At 40.1% G+C, this 21,822-nt stretch overlaps 2 protein-coding genes across 6 annotated transcripts in view; one reads left to right on the top strand and one right to left on the bottom strand.

Moving 5' to 3' along the window:
- Positions 1 to 21,822, bottom strand: part of MACROD2 (mono-ADP ribosylhydrolase 2) — a 912,387-nt gene that overhangs the window by 790,284 nt on the left and 100,281 nt on the right. The window lies entirely within an intron of this gene.
- FLRT3 (fibronectin leucine rich transmembrane protein 3) lies at positions 4,899 to 18,536 on the top strand. Of its 2 annotated transcripts, none has more exons than XM_049799613.1 (3): positions 4,899 to 4,966; positions 12,556 to 13,313; positions 14,439 to 18,536. In XM_049799613.1, exon 3 carries the CDS (start codon positions 14,484 to 14,486, stop codon positions 16,431 to 16,433), a length of 1,950 nt encoding a protein of 649 aa, XP_049655570.1. In that variant the 5' UTR covers positions 4,899 to 4,966; positions 12,556 to 13,313; positions 14,439 to 14,483; the 3' UTR covers positions 16,434 to 18,536. The 2 variants fall into 2 exon arrangements, with proteins under 2 accessions (XP_049655570.1, XP_049655571.1); XM_049799614.1 differs by lacking the exon at positions 4,899 to 4,966 and adding an exon at positions 11,578 to 11,653.

Genomic DNA, 21,822 nt, shown 5'->3' with positions numbered 1-21,822 from the left:
GCCCGTTTGGTATCTAAACCGTCAACAGTTAGAGCAGCAAAGAGTTCACAAACACCAACAGGCGAAACAGGAACAGGAACGTGGACAGAAAGGAGTCATCTGTCCCAAGCCCCTTCTTAGCAAGCCACAAATCACTACTGCTCCAAGAAAGAGTCCAAGACCAAAATTGCACCATTTGGGTTTTGGTTTTTTTTTTTTTTTTCCATTTCAGGATGTTTAATTCTTTTTTTTTTTTTTTTTTTTTTTTTTTTTAAGTATTTCTGTAGTATTGAAAGCCCTTATACAGAGGCAGGTGTAAAAATGCATTTACCACTTTGTTCGGCTCAGTATAGGCTGCATTCATAAAAACTTGAATCTGCAAATATAAAAAAATGCCCTGAGGGAAGAACAGCAGTTTTGTCCTCTACAGGATTCTTCCTCACACATACTAAATATTACTAACAATCTCTAAGTTTTCAGAGTTGTTTCCTGGGAACGCTATTTTTCCTTCCTTTACCACACTTTCAAAGCTACGTCAAGTGTACGGGAAGTCTATCGCTTACTTTGTCAAGTTTGCAAGCAAAAACTCCATATTCTTCATAGATGTGAAGGAGTTAGCTCTGTTTCTCCTAAAAACTCTGTCGTGGTGCCTTCATGGTTTGACAGCTAACAAATAGAGGAAATTGACTTCTAAATAGAAAAAGCAATCAGCTTTAAGCATTAGGAGCAAACTTTCTTGTTAGGACTTTACCCAGTCAGCTCTCTTCATCCATTTCTCTATGTTCTGTAAATAAAAAAACCCAAATACCTTACTCATAGGCTTTGCAATTTCAAGTACCCCATTAAGTTACTTAATTTTGCTATCAATAGCACATGATCTGATAAGCAAAACTGTTTATTTGCCTTAGGAAAAATAGAGATGTGGTTGCATCATGGGTGTTTCTGAGTTGGCATGGCTTTTCCCTGGGGCTTTTTAGGAGAGGTGGAAAGAAGAACAGGGAGAGAGCATGGATAGAAAGGAGAGGAATGGCAGAAAACACAGGTGCAGTGGTGTAATCTCCTGGCCCTTACATACAGAACAAAAGAATAAGCACAATTACAACTATTACCTCTAAAACATTCCTCTGTCGGGGAAAAAAAAGAAGCACTCTTGATCTTAAATAAGTATTTAGCTTCACACTTTTCATACCTTTTTAGCTCTACTGTAAACTGTCTTGCATGATTACATTCTCATTTTTGTTACATTCGACACAGAGCTGCTGCACCAGCTTTGACAAGGTACTCCATGCACATACACCATGCCGAAAGCTGAATTTGACAGGCATTTATTTTTGAAGGAATGTATCCAAAATTGGATTCTAATTTTGAAACGGTTCAGATCATTTAAAGATTAAATTCTAATACAAACTGCAATACATATTTACTGAGAAACTGTACTTAATCAATATCAGAAAACTTTATAGGACACATATCATACAAAAGTTCATATATTATATTGCTGGTTTTTCTTGTACGTCTCTACAAATCAACCAATGCCTAGCTTGGATTTGGGACAGCCTGCTTTGAAAAAATCAATAAAACCTGATAAAAGCCTAAAGCCAAAAACCACTAACATTCATTTCAGGGTATTTCATTGAATATCAAACTATTACTCTCAGCTTTATCTAAAAGAAATCTGTCCTTGGGAAGCTCGAAGAAGCAACAGTTCAGTTTCAATGCTTGGAAGACAGCTCGCTCTCCTCTGCACTGAGGGTGAGTGATGTCAGATTCAATTCCACTTCCTGGTCAATGTGTTTGGTTTCTTAACATTTCATAAATGTCCTGCCCAGAAATGTTTATGACTGGAACCTGATTTACAGCAGGACAAAGTAGATCCAAAATGCCTGTCAAGTCATAGGGAGAGTCATTCAGGTCAACCTTTGGCTGAGGGAGTTCCCAGAACTATGATTCTTATCATACCGTCAGGGTGCTCAGAAAAAAAACCTGAAAAAAAACCCAACAAGCATCATCATTATCACGTTGACCTAATAGCACCTTACAAGTGTGTGTTATAAACTTGCCTTAAAATTCTTTGAACACATTATGTAGTGTAAGTCCTCTGAATTTCCCATCTGCCACCTTTTAAACTCTCTCAGCCCATGAAGTGTTAACAAGATTGCCACGTCTTCCAAAAGGCAATTTCCCAATAGGTCTGACAATAACTTTAATCTCCATGTCACAAGCATTAATTAATTCTATAAACAAAATACAGGTAAAAGACTATTTTAAAATTAAATGAAAATATCTCATTATACTCCTAGGGTTTAATACATCTGTGTTACATACTCATGTTTTTATTCCCCACATATGAGTAACTCCACCAGTATTAACAGAGTTCCTCCAACCTCCTGGAAGTCAAGAGGCCTTGAATTTCTGTATTTCAAGAAGAAGATGGAGAACGTGGTCAAGCTCTCCATGTACAACAGGTTTTTTTGTGGAAAGTATTTTAAAAGCGACCCATGTTCTTAAGAAGTATATTTATGGAGTTTACATAAAAGAATGCCATCAAAAATCTGCTTGCAACAGCACATTAAAGACCTTTCAGTACTCTAGAGCAGCTGTGACCTGGTAAAATCTAATTATTTCTCACATGCCCTTTGGAATTCTCCAGGAACATTTACTGTAATTTCTAACCAGTGCCATAAGCACTGGGCCAGCCTTGGAATAAAACTGAAAGATAGCTGAATGCACATCATATACATCTTTTATGAATATCCCATAGATATACATTAAGGCTTAGCAGCACGGCACAGCAACATAACGCTGGAATCTGTTAACTAATACAACTAAGTCAGGCGTAAGAAATACCAAATACATGCTGGTTTTGAAAAATGCTACTATAATCTTAACAGAATCTCAGTTAAAAAAAGAAAACCTACAGTACATTTGCAGCATCTCAAAATGCCTTCTGCATTACCACAGCCCACTGTCCTGTCCCACATGACGAGATACAGACACACTATAATACTAGGCGTACCTATGTTTGTATAGTACACATACATACGTATCCATACAGGCATACGTATAACATCTTATATATACATTAAGATGTATACGCAATACAGTTGTATATACTGAGCTGATTAGGTACAGACAATTGTACCTGAACTTGAAGTCGGTTTATTTTATTATTAGTTTTTACTCTCCTCAGGGAAAGATTAGAATTGAAGTAATAGACAGAAAAAAATCGTTTTCCCTCGTTGTCAAGGAAAATCAGTCTAAGATTTTTTTTAAATTAATTGAATAAATACAGCACATATATAACATTCCAAACACCTAAATACCAAATACACCAACCGACATTCAAAAATCTATTAAAATGCGTCTCAAAAAAGGATGAGGTTTGACGCTTTCTAGTTTGTCTGTATTTGGTTTTGCCAAAAGGTAAACAAAGTAAATTCACGTGTTCAAACTTATATAGAAAGTACAACTACCTAGCAGTTTCCATAGGCCTTAAAGAAATCAAGCTCTCTTTAAACTTAACAAAGCCTGGCCTTGCCGTCTTCTGGTACCAGCAAGAAGTGCAACTGCAGGACAACTGGGATTAGCAGAGACAGTTTTTGGAAGCCTGCCTTCCCCCGGCCATCAGCTCCTTACGCTGGTGAATGCACATGGTCAACACGCTGCAGGAGATGGCCAAGATCACCTATGCACCGCTAATGAAGAGAACAAGAGAATCATTAAGGCAGCGGCTGTCTGTCTGGAAAGAAACCCCCATTTTGATGGAAAATTTAAAAAAAAACAAGAATAGAAACATCAACTGCATCTGCCAAATCCAATGCTACTTGCGTGAGTTAGTAAACTACAAACAAAAGGAAACTATATTTTAGGAAAAAACATCTCCGAAATATATTTTCTAGCTTGCCCTGCGGCTACCGTAAATTCAGGAGTTTGTTAGAAGAGTAGAAAGTTTGTTTTCCAATGAAAAATCCCTGAAGACTGCAAACCGGCCGGGCCTCGCTCGTCCTCAATCTCAGTCTCGGCAGGCACGATAAGGTTATCTCCAAGCAAATGCCGTCCCGGGTGGAGCACGAAAACCAGGCAACTCTTATCCACGGGCTGATTTTAAAGGGCATTAAACGCTAATACCTCAAGAAAACCCTTAGACCTCCCGAAGCTGCCACCCTTGCCCGTGACGCCTCAAGCGAGCGCTACGGCTCGGCCCTTGCTTTTGGAGGACGATGCCAGAGGAGCGACGGCTGTTTGTTTTGAGAAGCTAAGGAAAGCGACACCGACTAATTTTTTTTTGTTTTAAAAGCACTTGTGCAACTCGTAACGACCCCTGATCTTTGGGCCAAAACCCAGGCGAAGGCGGCGGCCGGGGTTAAGTTCCCAGCGTTGCCCGCCCCGTCGGGAGCCCAACCGACACCCGGGGAACGGAAAACGGTCACTCGGGGTTTAACTCGCCGAGCTGAAGGGACGAGGGGGCGCCACCTCCCCCCCAGCACAGCCAGCGGCGGCACCACCGCAGTTCTGCCGGGAAAAAAAAACAACACGGGGGGGGGGACGACGACGACGACGACGACGACGACGGACGGACGGACACACACACACGACACACGACTAAAACCAAAAAAAAAAAACCAGCCAAGAAACACTCCCTCGGCGCGCGGCCCCCCCGCTCTCCACAGGGATAAGGCGCCACCGCCCCTCCCCCGCCCCAGCCCGGCCATGGCGCCGCCTGCTGCTCCCCCTAGCGACAACGCCGCGCGCCCCGCCCCGCCCGCCGGCCCCGCCCCCCGGGTGACGTCTGGCACCGCCCCCGCGGCTCGCCGCTGCCGCCGCGACTTGAGGGCGCGCGCCGAGCTCCGCGGCTGCCCCGCGCCAGCGCAGCGTCCGGCGCACCGCACCGCTCCGCGCCCGGCCCCGGCCCCCCTTCCCCAGCCACGAGTGGAATTACTGCGGCGGCCGCCCTGTAGCCGGGATCGCTCCTTTCAGCGCCGCACAGGTAAGCGAGGGATGAGCGCTTTCTCCGCGGGAGTTGCGCGGGCCGGGGCGGTGGCGGGGGCGGGGGGGGGGGAATGCGGAGCTAGAGAAGGAGGATGCGGCGGGAAGTTTGATGAGCGCACACGCACCACCCCTACCCCCACCCCCCCCAGTCCCGGGGTGCGGGCACGGCGCTGCGGCGGGTAGAGCCCCGCTGGCTGCGCGGCAGGGCGCACAGGAGCGCGGCGGCCACCCCCGCGGGCAGAGCGGCAGCCGCAGCCGGCCTCTGCCCGCCCACCGTCGACTTGGGGCGCAAGCCGGCTGCTCCCCAGACTGGCAGTGCGGTACCAGCCTTGCACCGGCCCCGGGAGTAAGAGCGCAAAACCGCCTTCCGCGGGGGCGGAGGGAAGCCCGGAGGGACCCGCATAGCAACGCCGGCGGGCCGGCTCCCCACGCCCCGCGTGTGCTGGGGTCCCAGCCCCGCGTTTCAACGGGGCGGGGAGGGGAAAATCTTCCTGCCCGTACCCTGCCTGTCTCCCCAGGTTTGAAAACTCTCCGCGCCCCCCCCCCCCCCCCCCCGGCCCCCTCGCTGCATATATTTAAAAAGAAAAAAAAAAAAAAAGGGGCAAAAAAAAAAAGCGAGAGGGTTTGTGCACCCTCCCCAGCGCTGCTGCTCCTCACGCACAAAGTCTGCGGACGAGGAGATGGGGAACAAAATGGTTGCACATACGTTAAAGAAAGAATGCAACAGGCCCAAATTTTCTCAAAAACGCCCCACTTTCTGTGGGAAGAAGAGCTGGCCGATAATCCTCCTAGCACTCGAAAGGTCTTTGCCTAGTTTTAATGAACTTTTCTGCTGTTTTCAATTTATTAAGTAATTGTCTGCTCTCGTACAAGTGCAGCAAATGCATTTATAAATGGCTCGCAAATAACTATTTCGTCCACTTATTCCTTTGCACTCAACTCTACGTTACTCTCGCCCCGAAAACCGTTTCACGACTGCTAGATGTGCCAGAGTCTTTTGTTTTACCGATTACCTCCAACACAATTAGGATCTGCAACTTAGTTGGTAAGGCGAAGCCCGGGTGGCCCTGCGTTTCCCAGCGCACCACCGCTCAACGCAGCAGTCCTGCTCCCCAGCATCTGCCACAGCTTTCAGCATCTAGGCACGGGCTTTCCGATTTGGATTGGCGGTTCTTTGGTTTGGGTTTTGGTTGGGTTTTTTTGTTGTGGGGGTGGTGGTGGGGGGGTGGTATGGTTCCTGCTTAGTTTTCAAGATCAGGCCCTTGGCGAATAAAAGCTCGGCTTTTGCACAGTTGCCTTCCTGGCTCAGTCCTTCCCTTTGAGGTAGCCTAAATTTTAATCTCGCTGACCGCAAAGGGGTTTGAGCGCAACCCTGGCCCATCCAGTCAAAGTTGCAAAGGAGTGTTGCAAGCGCAACGATGAAATGCATGTAATTAATTCGTGGAGTGCTGTTAGCCATGGGTTACTAATTTGGAGTGAAGGCAAGTCGCTTCCCTTCTTGAAGGGATCAATGCTGGTCAGTTAACAGACTACAGTGAAGTGTTTTGTGCACCAGCTTCACAGCATAATGCAGAATTACTTTACAATTAAATTGTATTCCTGCGAAAGAGCACAGCAGCTGAATGCATTTTCTTATTGCCACTTAGAAAAAGAAGATTCACATTTTGCATTTCCATGTAAATCCTCTATGCAGAGAAAAAGTACAGAAAGAGGCTGAAAATGTCCAGCCTTTAAAAAAAAAAAACCAAAACAATTCATTATCCTGACCCCAGTTTCCTTGCCTAAAATATACTGCCCAAAAAGATAGAAGCATCAATTATGCTCGCCATCTATTGCCTGGGGATACGGCATCTTAATGAACATTTCTTTGAATTAGAATGAGAAATGCATTTGTCAATTCAAGTGTACAAAGAAAAGAATTATTTGCTATAAAACAGAAAGATGAGTATGTGTTTTCCTTGTCAATATATATGCCACGCATTAGGCCATACTTAAGAGGCTTCAGTGCCCTTCCCTCCCTTCCTCCAAAAAAAAGAAACCCCACCCTCAAGTTTCCTTTAATTTATTCCAAAACCATACAATACAGCCTTGTTTAAGATAGGTTTTCAAATATTTCATAAACAAAAGATATACCTGGGTTTATAGAAAGCCAATTATCTTAAAATACACTGAGGCTATTCTAATCCTTCTATTCATACTGCTATCAAGGTTTTCTGTTTTTCCATCCACATTTAATCACTTCTAAAAGCTGTATTTTTTCCTGCCGTCTGTGCTCTTCCTATACAGCAGGAACAGTGACAACCCTTAGCATATATTTTAAATGCTAATTTTTATTTTTTTTTTACATTCATGCCATTTTATTTTAACTGGAGAATGACCAGATAAATACCATAGTTAATACAATCAGCATGGGAAATAAGAATCTGTAAACTCTCTGAAAGTGATTTTTTAAAAATTTTTTTTTTTTTTTTTTAAATTTCCTCCTTTGGAGGGTGCCTCTGTTTTTCTCAACAGGAGACTTTGTTGTAATTAAAGCAGAGAAAACTGGACAGCAGCAAAAAACATCTGACTTGTGGCTCTTAAAAGCACAGTTTTTGCAGCATGTACCACCCCCCAGTGGGCAAAAAACTCTGTAGTAAACTCAGAGCAAGCTTTCATCTCAAGAAATAAAGTGTATACATTTTACAGCAAGAACAAAATAAAGATGTGTTTCCTGGTTGGGTTTTTTTTTTTCCTTCTTTCATTTTTCCTTTGCAACCAATAGCTAAAAGTTGAAGGATATTATGTAAGGCAATGGTGACTAATCAAAGCAATTGCTGGAGTTTGCAAACTTTGCATTGCAATTATTTGAAGTGGCTTCAGTTGGTAGATGGCCATCTTTGTCTCCTTCTAGCAGCAAGCGCCGATGCTAATGGCTAGTTATTTCTGCAGGTTTTTTTTCCTTAATCACTTCAAAGCACAGGAATACACAGAAGAATTAGTATGTGATTGCTTACATTTATTTTTAATAAGCGACCAAATATCACTCGGGTCAGGCATCTTGAAAAGTGTTCAGTAAATATATTGTATCATCACAAACTCTGTTCTTCCTTCCACAAGCTGCAAGAATTCAAGCAATCTTACAGCTGCACGTTTTTTTAAGTCTTATTTTTTGAGGAGCAAATTTAGTAATCGGGAAATGAGCAACAAACTGTTTTAAAAGGCAAAGAAACAAAACTACTGAAGCTTTATCCAGGGTTTAAGTAGTATTTTTACATGCCTTATGTTTTGTGCCAGGAACTTCCTATCAGGTATAATTCCACCTAAATTTGTCAAGAGGCGAAAACCCCCAGATTTTACCTTGAAACAATGGCAGCATTTGTTCCCTATTCTTTTACTTTAAGCACGGGCGGGTTACCTCAGCAGCAGCTCTCAAAAGAAAACCTAGAAGCCATAATTGGCTAAACTCAAAGAGCACTAAAACACCAAACAAAAAGTCATTGCAAAACACTCCCCCTCAAAGTGTTTTTTTAACGTGCAACCTTTGCAGAAGCAGAGTAGTCAAAACAAGAGAGTAAGTAGGAATAATAGCGTAATAGTCTGGATCTTTTCAACCTAGCATCTTCAAAACGAGGAAAGGTTTTAAAAGTAAACTTCAGAAGTGAACAACTCTTGGTTCATTTCCATCCTCTACAGCAAATGCTGGTTTGGTTCATCTTAAGTATGGAGACAAGCTTTTACTCAGAATCCAGTTCTAAATCAGATTCACTTGCATTTAAGGGAAGATCACATGAAAAAATGGCAGGTTAAGACACTTGAGTTAGAACTAGCAAGACAGAAGTATTGAACTACTACACGGGGGGGGTGGGGGAGCAAATTTTCTACAAGTAAATAAAAACTTTTCCAACAGAAGAAAAACAACTCCAAATTTCACCAACATAGAGATACAACCTGACTCTCAGTTTAACAAACTCCTTTGCATTCTTTACGCCTTGGAAAGACAGCTAGAGGACCTTCTGCTTGTCTAGCACCAAACAAAAGACTGGTGCACCTTCCTGAAATATGATGATCGTGGAAATTGCTGCTCCTACACAGGGTGCTTAGAAAGCATTTTGCTGTCACTGTCAACTAACCCTGAGTAATACACTTAAAGAAAACAAAGTATGGGCATTGCTTTAAGTGTAGATTAGCACTGTGGAACTTTTTTTAAGTTGGTGAAACTATTTAAGAGGCAGCATGACCTTTGTAAACTAAACTGGCAATATATGCAGTAGATAGACTTCAGAAGTCTTTTTAAAACATGAGAAGCATATTTTATGTTTCTGATACATTTCAGATTACAAACAAATACAGAGGTAATTCTGGAATGTAAGTACACCAATTAAGCAAAATTTTAGACATATCAAATACATATATTGTAATGTTAACTTTAAATGACACTCTTCTCATTTATAACCTAAAAATACTGAGCTGTTACCCTTTCCCCTGTTATTTTTATGGTTAGAAAGAAGCTACTGAACTACAAGAGTTCCTGCCAGAGAACACAGAGGCAGATTAGAAATTCAAATAAACACTGTGTGACCTCAAATGAAGCAGGTCTTCATTTTGTTCATGTTTTATCACAGCTTGGAAAGAAAAGATCTCTTTGGCACCATTTTTTAAAAAGTCAACTTTTCAAATATACCAAAACTATTTTTTATATTTTTTTGGCAGTTGCCTGTCTACAGGACAGGGAGTACAGCTGGACTCCATACTTTATAGTAAATACAATTATGTTCTTCAGTACATTTTTCTTGTAGAGTGCAAATTACTTTGAACTTCTTAAAATAAGATGTCCCCCTGCTTAGCTGTACCACAGCGATAACTACACACACAAGGCTCACACATTACCGCTATCTTTAGTAATACACTTGCTTACACAATGTCCCAGGAAAAGTAATTTAACCATGCAGTTCAGCAAAGTTCATGAAAACATTCAACTTGGAATAAAGATAAGCAAAAAAGCTGCTGTTCAGTTGTTCCAACGTTACTTTTGTTACCAAAAAAAGTAATTTTTGCATTTAAAAATGATTTTTAGCACACTTTCTAAAATCTGCTCTGTTCAAAAGTAATGGCTTCTTTCAAAACCATGTGTCCATGAAGCATCCCAATTTGATGTTGCAGAAACCTGGACACAGTGTCTGTACCAGTGGGGGTCACTTTTCTTTTCATCCTGGCGGATCAGCTATAATGACTTGATGTCAGGGAATATTTAGAGACAGCTCAAGAAGGGGAAAGTTGGAGCATGGCAGCAGGATTCCCTTCTTCTCTGTAGACAGATCACTGGAGCCTTTGATATGCAAAAACATTGTTTTCAGCTATGGCTTGAGATATAAAAGGGAAGTGCAAGATATCAAACAATCAAGACCTGAAGAAAACTATTCTAAGTTTAGAAAAGGGAGTGGGGGGTATAGTCTTAATCCACATTTTTGAAACAGTGTCGTCTTCTCCAAAGAGACCAGCTTTTATTTTTGTCTCTCATTTTCATGTAATTTTGAGAGAAGGGATAAAAAAATTCCAAGAACTTAATGAGCTTTACTGCTTTCATTTTAATCCTACACATTACTGCTATTATAATAGCGGCAATAAATGAAGGGATGACTATCAAATGGAGCAAAGAGGAAACAGTTTATATGCTAGAAAGGTAAAATAAGTGAATTTACTTTCTCGTGTGTGTATGTATATTTGTAACATATGCATACTAGAACCTCTGTTTTGCTTAATAGGTGTTTTATACACCTCTAAAAGTTAAAAAAAAAAACCCATAAATTTTCTTCAGAAGTACTTAAAAATTATTGTAGCCTTCAAAGACCTATTTAAAAAATTCATATTCCTACTTCACTATATACTTCCAGAAAATACCCTCTATCACAACTTTACGTTGGTTCCTAAGAGATACCATGTTTTCTACAGCTGTTAAGCAACTGTTTATTTCAAAGTTTCAGGAACAGAGCCTGGACTTCTTTCCCCAAACACTTCAGTAAAACAGACCAAGAAAACTGGACACTGCAAGAACATGGAGTCTTTTTGTTCCATTTTATAATGATTGCATTATTTACCCAAATTACATAAGTTACCAAAAAATATGCATTCCCTTATATTCTAAAATGTGACCAGGCAGGCTGAGTTTTCTCCTTAAATAAAGCATATGTTAAAATACTTATTTATGCCACAGTGAGAGTCTCTCATTTTAAATTACTGTTTTCATTACACAACTGCTGAAAACAAGGTGCAAAACCAAAGCTTAGATGAACATGAAAGCAGCAGAGAGAAAAGGCTTTACCATTCCCTCACTAGACAGTCACACCATCTCTAAAGTGGGGGGCTGCTTTTTTTTTTTTTAAACAGTCAACATTTTTCTATGAAAAGAGCAGCATAATTTGTTTCTATGTCAATAATTTCGTATCAGGGTAAATTTCCTGTTGCTTTAGGAGTATTACTGATCTACTTCATGATGGACCTGACTCAAACAGAAAAAGACATAGAGTTTTAAAACAGACTGTTTCTGTTCAGGTCTAATATTTCATGAAGGACCAGAAGCTACTCTAGTTAAGCGCACAGGAAGGCAGCTAAGCAAGCATTACTCAGCAAGCTGTTTCTTCTGAGCATTTCATTTCTGAGGGTTGTGCTCAGTTCTCTGGACAACATGCAGTAATGAAAGGGAGAAGTAAGTAAACGTTAAGGATTTTTGTAATTTCAGATTTAACCATTTGTATTTCAGGCAGGTACTACCTACATGCTCTGGGGGAACACAGAGTTGGTATCTGAGTGGATACTTTCTGCAATAGTGCAATAGTGATACAAAGTAGCCCAAGTTAAAAATACCATTCAAAAAATAACCAAATAATTGGAGTTCAAGAAATACAAACAGCCAAGACTGACCTTTTTTTAAAAAAAAAAATTAGAAAAATCAGATAAAATGCTAATCTCAACACCAATTCCACTGTGCAAAGTGACAAATATAATAGCTTAGAAGTTCAGACTGCAAATCAAGCACATTTCATGGACAAAACTCACATATGAATCTCTGTTGTCAAAGAGTTGATAACAGATGCCTAGCTAGTCCCCAATTCTGAATCAGCATATCACAGATGTGAAATATTACTACAGTATTTTAGCAAAACCATTTCCCCTTTCATGTAGTAACTACTGAATGGTAATTAGCTCCCTTTACATTTAAGGAGAGGATCACCATCTACCTCAGTTTACCAAGAACACAAAGCAAGCAACCATTTTTGCTTCTTCCAAGGAAGCAGGACTGACATTTGTAATCAGGTGGGAAACATAATTTATGAATATTTTGTTACTGTCTGTCAATTCAGGATGACTTTATTTTCTACTGAAAGGAAGGAAAATAGTTCCAGCAAAAATGCGGTAAACATGAGACTAAACAGCAAAACATTTTCTTAAAGAGCTCTGTATTTTGCTGAAATACCAATATATTGGGAAAACAAGATGTGCTAGTCATGTATACAATAAGCATAGCATGATATATATAGGGGAGGCAACACAATTCTAGTATCCACCAGTTATTAATTGCAAATATTTTGTTTGTTTTTACTTTTGCAGGAAATTAAGAGTTCAAGGAAAGCTTTAAAAGGGGAGTTTTCTGCGAAGGAAATCATATTTTTGTGGGTTTGTTGTTTGGGTTTTTTTTAAATGAAGAAAACCATCTGAATTGCCTAACATTTCTACGGTAGAGTAACTTGCATTCTTGCAGCACAGGAGGAATTCTTTCCTGCATTACAAACTTGGAAGAAGTGTTAAAAAGTGAGAGTCAGAAAATGGTTCTCTCAAAGAGGCGTGGATGTATCAGGATGTAGCTACTGTACAAAGTTTATACTTGGATAATTGTGGACAGGAAAAAGCAGCCCCATTCCTGACCTCCTGAAGAGGCTACCATCCTTCAAGCCTCAGCATAATGAATAGTTTCCATCATGCGGCGCTGAAGTTACCACCTCCGACTACTACACTGCACAGAAGAGTTTGTAAGAGTTACAAAGAAAGTAATTCCTGCTAAAGGCATTAAACCAAACAAAAGAGGCTCTTCATTCACAGACTTTACATGAGGACAAAAATAGAGGGAAACTGAAGCTTTTCTACACCCCATCCTGGTGTGCTTATGTACCATGATAAATCTTGGTTGGAATGCTCATTGAGTATCGTGCCAGGGGCCAGGAAACACACACCACCAAGAAGGACCATCTGAGTAAACGCCGCTGAGAAAAACACAGCTCCGTGGAGTAAACCGTAAGAGTGACTCGCAAGAAAGACATTCTTTTACTGGATATCCTCAAGCACAAAATTTACTCATACCTTTAAATACGGTAGGATCAATATTAATTTATTTTCCTTTTCATGCCTCAGAGAATAAAGTTCAATTAATATATGAACCCACAAGAGAAAAGGTCATGACACTGCTTAATGCATAGGTCATCTTGCAGAAGTTCTCACAACCCTAATTACAATGGTAATTGAATTATGTTGTCTTAAAAGCTATAAAAATGCTAATTACCTGAGCTCAATGTACAAACACACTACCAATGCAAAGTACAATTTCAGTTAAGAGTTAATTTATATTATCCTACCCTGCACAGTTTGAACTAATAAGATGGGAAAATGTGGTTAAACCTGCCAAATAGTCTCTTATTAGTGTACTGCTTAGTAAGAAGACTTTTGAGAATGACAAATATTTAAACATGAAATTAAGCATGTAATAAAATATTCCATCCAGTCAACTAGAAAACCATAGCTCTACCAGCTACGTCAGGTTGTTAGCTACCTACCAATTGTAACATTCACCTTTCTAAACCTTACAGCTCAAAACCCCAAGAAAAGTAGGCTGCAGTATTTGTAAGATACGCAACATAATATTGAGCACTCAGAAAACATCGGAAAAAAGTCTTTAGCTGACCGTTGCTCTTTTGTCTGCATTTTATGCTCCGCCATTAGGACTTTTTTGAACCTCCACAATAGCTACCACTAAACTTGTAGGTTTGGTAAGGGGTTTAAAGTTCACTTAAGGGCTCCTGGACTAGTTAGCTGACTTAGGAATTACTTATTATCTTTCAGATAGAGAGTGATTTACTTGAACTCTGGTGTGACTTCAGCTCTGTACTTACTTGGTATCTGCGAACAAAGATTATCTCTACACATGAAATATAAAGGAATCCTTAGAAAGAACCTTCTTGCTTAAGCAAAACAATTCACAAATCAGACATACTTGATTATATTATTTTCAATTACTATGCAGAATAACCTATGAAGTTAATTGAATTAGTACAAGAAGTAGTAAAATACTGATGTAAGGAAAAGAAAGTAAAATGTTTCTATGAACTTGAATTTTAGTTTAATATGCGTGTTTCAGATGTCTTCTGTAATGCTTAAGTTGAATTTTCATTGCCGTTTTTTCACTGATGATCTGGATAATTTTGTTTGTTTGGTTTTTTTAGATTGTTGAAGATCAGAACTGTATACAAATCTCATCATTCCTGACCATGATTAGTGTAACCTGGAGCATCTTCCTAGTTTGGACTAAAATAGGGCTGTTACTTGACATGGCACCTTATTCTGTTAGTGCCAAACCCTGCCCTTCAGTATGTCGCTGCGATGTGGGTTTCATATATTGTAATGATCGTCATTTGACGTCTATTCCTACAGGAATCCCAGAGGATGCTACTACCCTCTTCCTTCAGAACAATCAAATAAATAATGCTGGGATTCCTTCAGAACTGAAGAACTTGCTTAGGGTGGAAAGAATATATTTATATCACAACAGCCTAGATGAATTCCCCACTAACCTCCCTAAGTATGTTAAGGAACTGCATTTGCAGGAGAATAATATAAGGACCATTACTTATGATTCACTTTCACAAATTCCCTATCTGGAAGAACTGCATTTGGATGATAATTCCGTTTCTGCTGTTAGCATTGAGGATGGAGCTTTCCGGGACAACATCTATCTCAGACTTCTTTTTCTCTCTCGAAATCACCTTAGCACTATTCCCTGGGGTTTGCCTAAAACGATAGAAGAGCTACGCTTGGATGATAATCGTATTTCCACGATTTCAGAGCTGTCCCTTCAAGACCTTACAAATCTAAAACGCCTTGTTTTAGATGGAAATCTTCTAAATAATCATGGATTAGGAGACAAAGTCTTCATGAATCTAGTCAATCTTACAGAACTGTCATTGGTCCGCAATTCACTCACAGCTGCACCAGTAAACTTGCCGGGAACGAACCTAAGAAAGCTTTATCTTCAAGAAAACCATATCAACCGTGTGCCACCCAATGCTTTCTCTTACTTAAGGCAGTTGTATCGACTAGATATGTCCAATAACAATCTTAGCAATTTACCTCAGGGTGTCTTTGATGACCTGGACAACATAACTCAACTTTTTCTTCGTAACAACCCTTGGCACTGTGGGTGCAAAATGAAATGGGTACGCGACTGGTTACAGTCATTGCCTTTAAAAGTTAACGTACGTGGACTGATGTGTCAGGCACCGGAAAAAGTACGTGGAATGGCTATCAAAGACCTCAATTCGGAACTATTCGATTGTAAGGACGATGGCATGATAAGCACCATCCAAATCACTACTGCGGTACCAAACACGTTATACCCGGCCCAGGGACACTGGCCGGTTTCTGTGACCAAACAACCAGACATCAAGACTCCCAACCTAAATAAAAACTACAGAACCACAGCAAGCCCAGTACGCAAAATCATTACAATATTTGTGAAATCCGTAAGCACGGAGACTATTCACATCTCCTGGAAAGTTGCACTACCAATGACTGCTTTAAGACTGAGCTGGCTCAAGATGGGTCACAGCCCTGCCTTTGGATCTATAACTGAAACAATAGTTACAGGTGACAGAAATGACTATTTGCTCACAGCTCTTGAACCAGAATCACCATACCGTGTATGCATGGTTCCCATGGAAACCAGCAACATCTATCTCTCTGACGAAACGCCTGAATGCATTGAGACCGAGACAGCACCTCTTAAGATGTACAACCCTACCACAACCCTCAATCGGGAGCAGGAGAAAGAACCTTACAAAAACTCCAACTTGCCTTTGGCTGCCATCATTGGCGGTGCAGTGGCGCTGGTGGCCATAGCACTGCTGGCCCTGGTCTGCTGGTATGTTCACAGAAATGGGTCTCTGTTCTCCCGGAACTGCGCCTACAGCAAGGGACGCCGGAGAAAAGATGACTATGCCGAAGCGGGAACCAAGAAGGATAACTCCATCCTAGAAATCAGGGAGACTTCTTTCCAGATGATACCAATAACCAACGACCAAGTGTCCAAGGAGGAATTTGTAATACACACCATTTTCCCACCTAATGGCATGAATCTGTACAAGAACAGCCACAGTGAAAGCAGTAGTAACAGGAGCTACAGAGACAGTGGTATTCCAGATTCAGATCATTCGCACTCATGATACTGAAGGACACAAAAGACTGGTTTGGGTTTTGTTGGTTTTTTGCTTTTGTTCTGTTTTTTAAAGAAAATGAGAAAAGACTGACTTAACAGTTGCTGTTCTACTGCAAAACACTGGATTAAAAGACTGACAAAGCAATGTACTGTACATTTGCCATATAATTTATATTTAAGAACTTTTTATTAAAAGTTTCAAATTTCAGGCTACTGCTGCGATTAATGTAGTGGGGATACCTGACCACAATTCTATATTTTAGTATTTTTTAGTAATTTGTACTGTATTTTCCTTGCTAATATTGAAGTTACAGACCATTTAACTTTTGTGTTCTACTGAGTAAGATGACTTGTTGACTGTGAAAGTGAATTTTCTTGCCGTGTTGAGCAGTCAGAACATTCATCTGAGATCCTTGTAAGTGTAAGCACAGGCCATTTTTCACTTTGGTATCAATAAAACAATGTTGAACCTAGCAAATCAGGAAGATCAAGAAGTGGTTGCAAAGACTTACAGAACTTTCAATGTTGGGTCTGTTAAATCTGTAAACCACAACAATACTCAATAAACAAAAATGTGTGTAGTAATGGGCAATATCAGCTGTCTGGATATATCCATTCAACAATTGTGAAATCCAATTTAAAAGAAAATAATCAAATCAATGACACGTGTGAGACAAACTTTTGACATGTAAAAAAATTGATCCCTAGAAAAAAGCATAACCAAATTCTTAACAAGGAATTTTTAAAAATGCACTAGGCTCTACAAACCAAGCGGGTAGGTACAATTTAGGGTTAGATTTCTGGTTATCAAAGCCAGTGGTCTGCTTACTACAGAGAAAAACAGTGATGGATGGTCACAGGTACTTGGGAGGCAAGGGCAGGAGGACAGAGACAACACTTAGAAACTGCTTTGAACAGAAAAAAGGCTGAAAATGCAGTTTCATAAGAAAAAAAGAGCAGGACAAAAAACCCCAGACAATATAAGCAAGGTCTCAAAAAATTTAGTCACGAAGGTAAGCAGACAATTGGGGAATAAAGCTATTTTAAAGTGTATACTCAAACAGTATACAGGTGTGTGTTCAGTATACTGCCATTACAGTCAGGAATACTGCCCATTACTGTCACAGTTTTCCAGAAATTCCTTGATAAATCTGTAAGGTAACATGTTTCTTTCTGCCTTCCTACTGAACTATGAGCTATTTCATGTTTAAACCCCAAGCCACTCTTTGTTGCCATAATCATTTGTTCCTTCAACTAAAAACCAAAGTGCTTTGTACGCCCTTTGGCTAAGTCTTGTGTGTGCCTTGATCCAACGCTACATGTATCAAGCTTTTAAAAACTAAAAAAGGAAAAAAGAAATAAAATACCCACTTTTTCATACGTAACTTAACTATGAAAAATACTGGTCTTATTGATGAATAAAGTTGAAAAATTAGTTGAAAATAATGCTGCACCACTGCAGTGCACTGATAGGAAACCCACTCAGAAGCTATTTTTCAGGTCATGATCTTCACCTTTTTCTTTGTTCAGCTTGACAGTATTACACTTGCAGGGTTTCTTTATTAATAATTACTTGGAAAACAAGTTGTCACAACTTTGAAGTGTGTGAACAATGAAAGGGAGGCAAAGCATGGAGTTACAACCCTCTGAGATACAGGGTTTTTTCAACAGAAACAGCAAATAAAAAAGAAAAATACTTAATATTTTGGACAATATCTCAGACAAGAAGGAATGTGTACCAAATACAGTCCAGTTTTAAGAGAATTTTAGCTGTGCTTGGCCTGCCTGTTTCCCTGAGAGTGGTAAAGGATGGAGGATGACAAGAAAAAACAGTGTCAGACATCGAGACTGATGGTTTCAGCAGTCAGCCTGCAAACAATTCTCCTGCCAGGGATCCATCTAACTGTGCAGACCCCAAACTTCCAGTAACACAGAGCTGTTTTCACCCTCATTTTCCAGATGTGCCCAGGGAAGTTCCTCTCCAAACCCCCTGTGCCATGGTACTGTCTCCTCAACCACACCTTCAAAAATGCCTCCTGCAGTTCCTGAGCAGTAGAGCGAGTCCCAGCACAGCAGCACTCTGCTTCCCTACTGACTTTACACAAATCACGTCTCCTCCTGCACATGGAGCATTGATCGGATCCACAGTGCCAAAAGTAACAGAAAGGTCCATGTAATGCTACGCAACTATGTGCTCAGCTCAGTGTAATGCGCTAAAGACTATTTTGCTCTATTTTCCCATCGGATACAGATCTAGGGAACAGCAAGAAAGCCACAACTAAGGACACGGAGCCTCATTAAGTTCTTGTGCAAAAGGCTTCCTGAGCAGTAAGTGAGAAAGGAAAACCAACACAGATGGAGAAAACAGACCTGTTTTTCATCTAAGCTAGGATATAGGGACCTTTTATATCAGAGATACATTTAATGGCTGGGTCACTGGCAATAGATTACTACTTCGTTGCTATCAGCTCCCCGATAACAAAATTAAATAGGTTTTGCTGGATTTTCAAGCTATTTACATGAAAACCTCTCTCCTAGTTGACTCCAAATTTGTGTTGTGAAAATGGGAAAATAACACTCATTGAATACTCTCCCATGCCTCCTCTGAGGCACCTCAACCAGAGGTAGCCTGGTAATGGTACATACCATCTACTGCCCATCTCAGCTGATGCCGTACAAAAGTCATATGGGCTATAAAAAAAGTTGCCATTTGAGAAGGAGATAATTGGATGTGAATCTCAAGTATGAGGACTTTTCATGTGAAATTTATGTACTGTGAGTCAGTAGTATGCAAATCCAAAGCAACTTCAACAAGTTAACCCAGTTGTTCCTGGTTCACCTCACCAGAAAGAGTGAAAACCTGGACAAGTGATTCTGTCCTCTGCACAGAGAGCCAGGCCACGTTTGCGGGGAGAGCTGGTGTCCTCCTACTGCAGTTGATGTCAATGGAAAAAACGGCACATTCATGCATACAAGATCTTCCTTAGCTTCTACAGCAACTTTTATGCAACATGCATAATATTAAGATTAATTCAGCAAGTGAAAGACTGATTCCAAACTAAACTCTGCATTTTTTTCATTGGATACTTATACGAATTTCCATTCTGCTCCATGTCATGCCTGTCTCTCCAAGACTCTTCTACCAATCACAGCACTGCAGTTATAGCATGCAATGCTCTCTAGCACCATGCATAAATCCATTCTATTAGACAGTTATAGATGTAGGCAAATCGGATTACTACATTGAGCAGTTTACTCAACACTTACCAAAATAACATTAATCCACATTAAATTTATGTCAGACGATTTTACAATTCCATGTTATTTCAGTGTACTGTTCAATATTTAAGTGTGGAGCATGGAGTTGAATTTTTTTCAGTGTTTCCTAAACCTATGTGCAGAGTTAATTTAATCGGCATCCTCCATATTAAAGTAGTATGCCCAGTATCTTTTACATTCTTTATTACTGTGTGTGTGTCCCCCTTTTTTTTTTATTTATATGGCTATCATGAATTTCTCACAGGTCTGTTTTAACCTGAAAGCTGACTCAAAAAACCACTGGTACTTTGGAAATCACATGAATTTTGTCTCATCTCAGTACCTTCCAGAACTAAGTTTGCTTCATTTATAAGCTATTATTTCCTAGCTTTGTACAACAGCCTGAAATGCAACAACTGTTTGGTTTGGGTTTTGGGTTTGTTTTTTTTTTTTTTTTTCCTCCTGGCTTTAACAGTACCAAATTCAAAGTACTATGGTCTTGGAACACAGTTACCATTTCTTCTGCTAATGGACTAGCTAGCATGCAAGCTATATTATGCCAATGCTGTACATATTGAATGTAGAGCAGCAAATGCAATAAAGCAATAGCAAAAGTAATAAAGCCTTATTTGCTATTAAAATAATTTACTGATGATATAACGCACTAAAGCACGTATACAGACTTCTCTAAGTAAGAGGATGCCATTTTGCATATTCACCTGCAGCTAATTTCAAACATGAGCTGGCAGATACCATCTGCCTGGATTTATCCAAACCACATTTGTTTGGGATAGTTTTGGATGGAGCCATCATTCGCATGGATACCCTCTGCTTTCAAAACACCTTAACCTTGCTTCCAAGTCCATATATTGTTTCAGCATCACCTTAATTAACTGTTTCTTTACTGATACCAAAACAACAACAAAAGCTTCAAGCCACAAGCCACCAGCACTTACCAACAGTGAAGTTTTTTTTACGAAGCATAATGTTACTCCGTAACTGGGGAATTTCTTCTTCCAAACTAGCCCGGAGTGGTTTAACCAGAAAGGAAAAGCACAGTGACTGAATTCAGACATGAAAATTTTGCACTTTTCTCTTTTCTTTGCAGATGAAATAAATTTGGGGGGTGGCAGAGTAGGAGTCCCACCCTTGTGTTGAAATTATAGCCCTTTCAAACACTCTGAAGGTACAACCATGACACAGGTATCAGATTCTGGACACAATTGCTTTAAAAGTTTTTTCTTTTGGGAAACACGCATGTTTGATTTAATTTTAATAGTTATTTCATCAAATCTTTTCCTGCTCCTCTAAATCTAGATTAGAAAACACACAAGTATGTGGATCTCACTAAAACGGTGACGGAGCATCTAGCTCAAAACAAGCATCACCTGCATTACCAGCCACTGGACATCAAGCAAGATGACCTATTTTATGGTAGTCTTTAAGCGATGGCTGGGGAACATTCCTGCCCTAGGAGGAAAACAAAACACTTCAATAAAGCGGGCGTTAGAAGAAATAACCATCCTCTGGATTACATTTTGGAAACTGAGCACATGTCGATTGTGCATACAGATCATAAATGTCCTACAACCTGAAACCTGCAGGCCAGGATTGCAGAAGTGTATTGCCTGACTTCAACAGCTGTTCAGAGCCCCTTTGTGTTTTCTTAGGATGACAATGTTGCGGAGTCACAGTATAAAACCCTTCAAGACTACCAACAACTACATGAGCTGAAAACACTTTGAAATCTGAAGGTGGACCTTCTAAGCTTAGCAAGAGCACTCATAAATAAGTTATAAAAATAGAAGCGTCTTAATAGGGCTAATTAAATAATCTGACTTGTTAAGCTAGTTGATAGTATTCATATAGGCTGATGCTCTGTCCTGAACAGCCCTCTTAAGTAATCAGAAAAAGGGAGCGGATCATAGCCAAGTGCTAGCGCGCACTCCTGTCCCCTTACTGAGCTTAAGGAATATCTCTCTATCTGTAGACGCAGCCATGGAAGGTTTAATTGTTCAAAAGCAAGTTCAATTATGCATAATTTAATTTATGCACAATATTTAAATAATTATTTAGATCAGAAATGCACATCGGATTTATGCAATACTGATTTCCTCCAGTGGTCTTAGTCCATTATA

The sequence above is a fragment of the Accipiter gentilis genome, chromosome 5 (genome assembly GCF_929443795.1).
Source record: "Accipiter gentilis chromosome 5, bAccGen1.1, whole genome shotgun sequence".
Taxonomy (NCBI): Eukaryota; Metazoa; Chordata; class Aves; order Accipitriformes; family Accipitridae; genus Astur; species Astur gentilis.
Note: the sequence above shows the minus strand (reverse complement) of the source record. Positions and strands in the feature narration are given on the sequence as shown.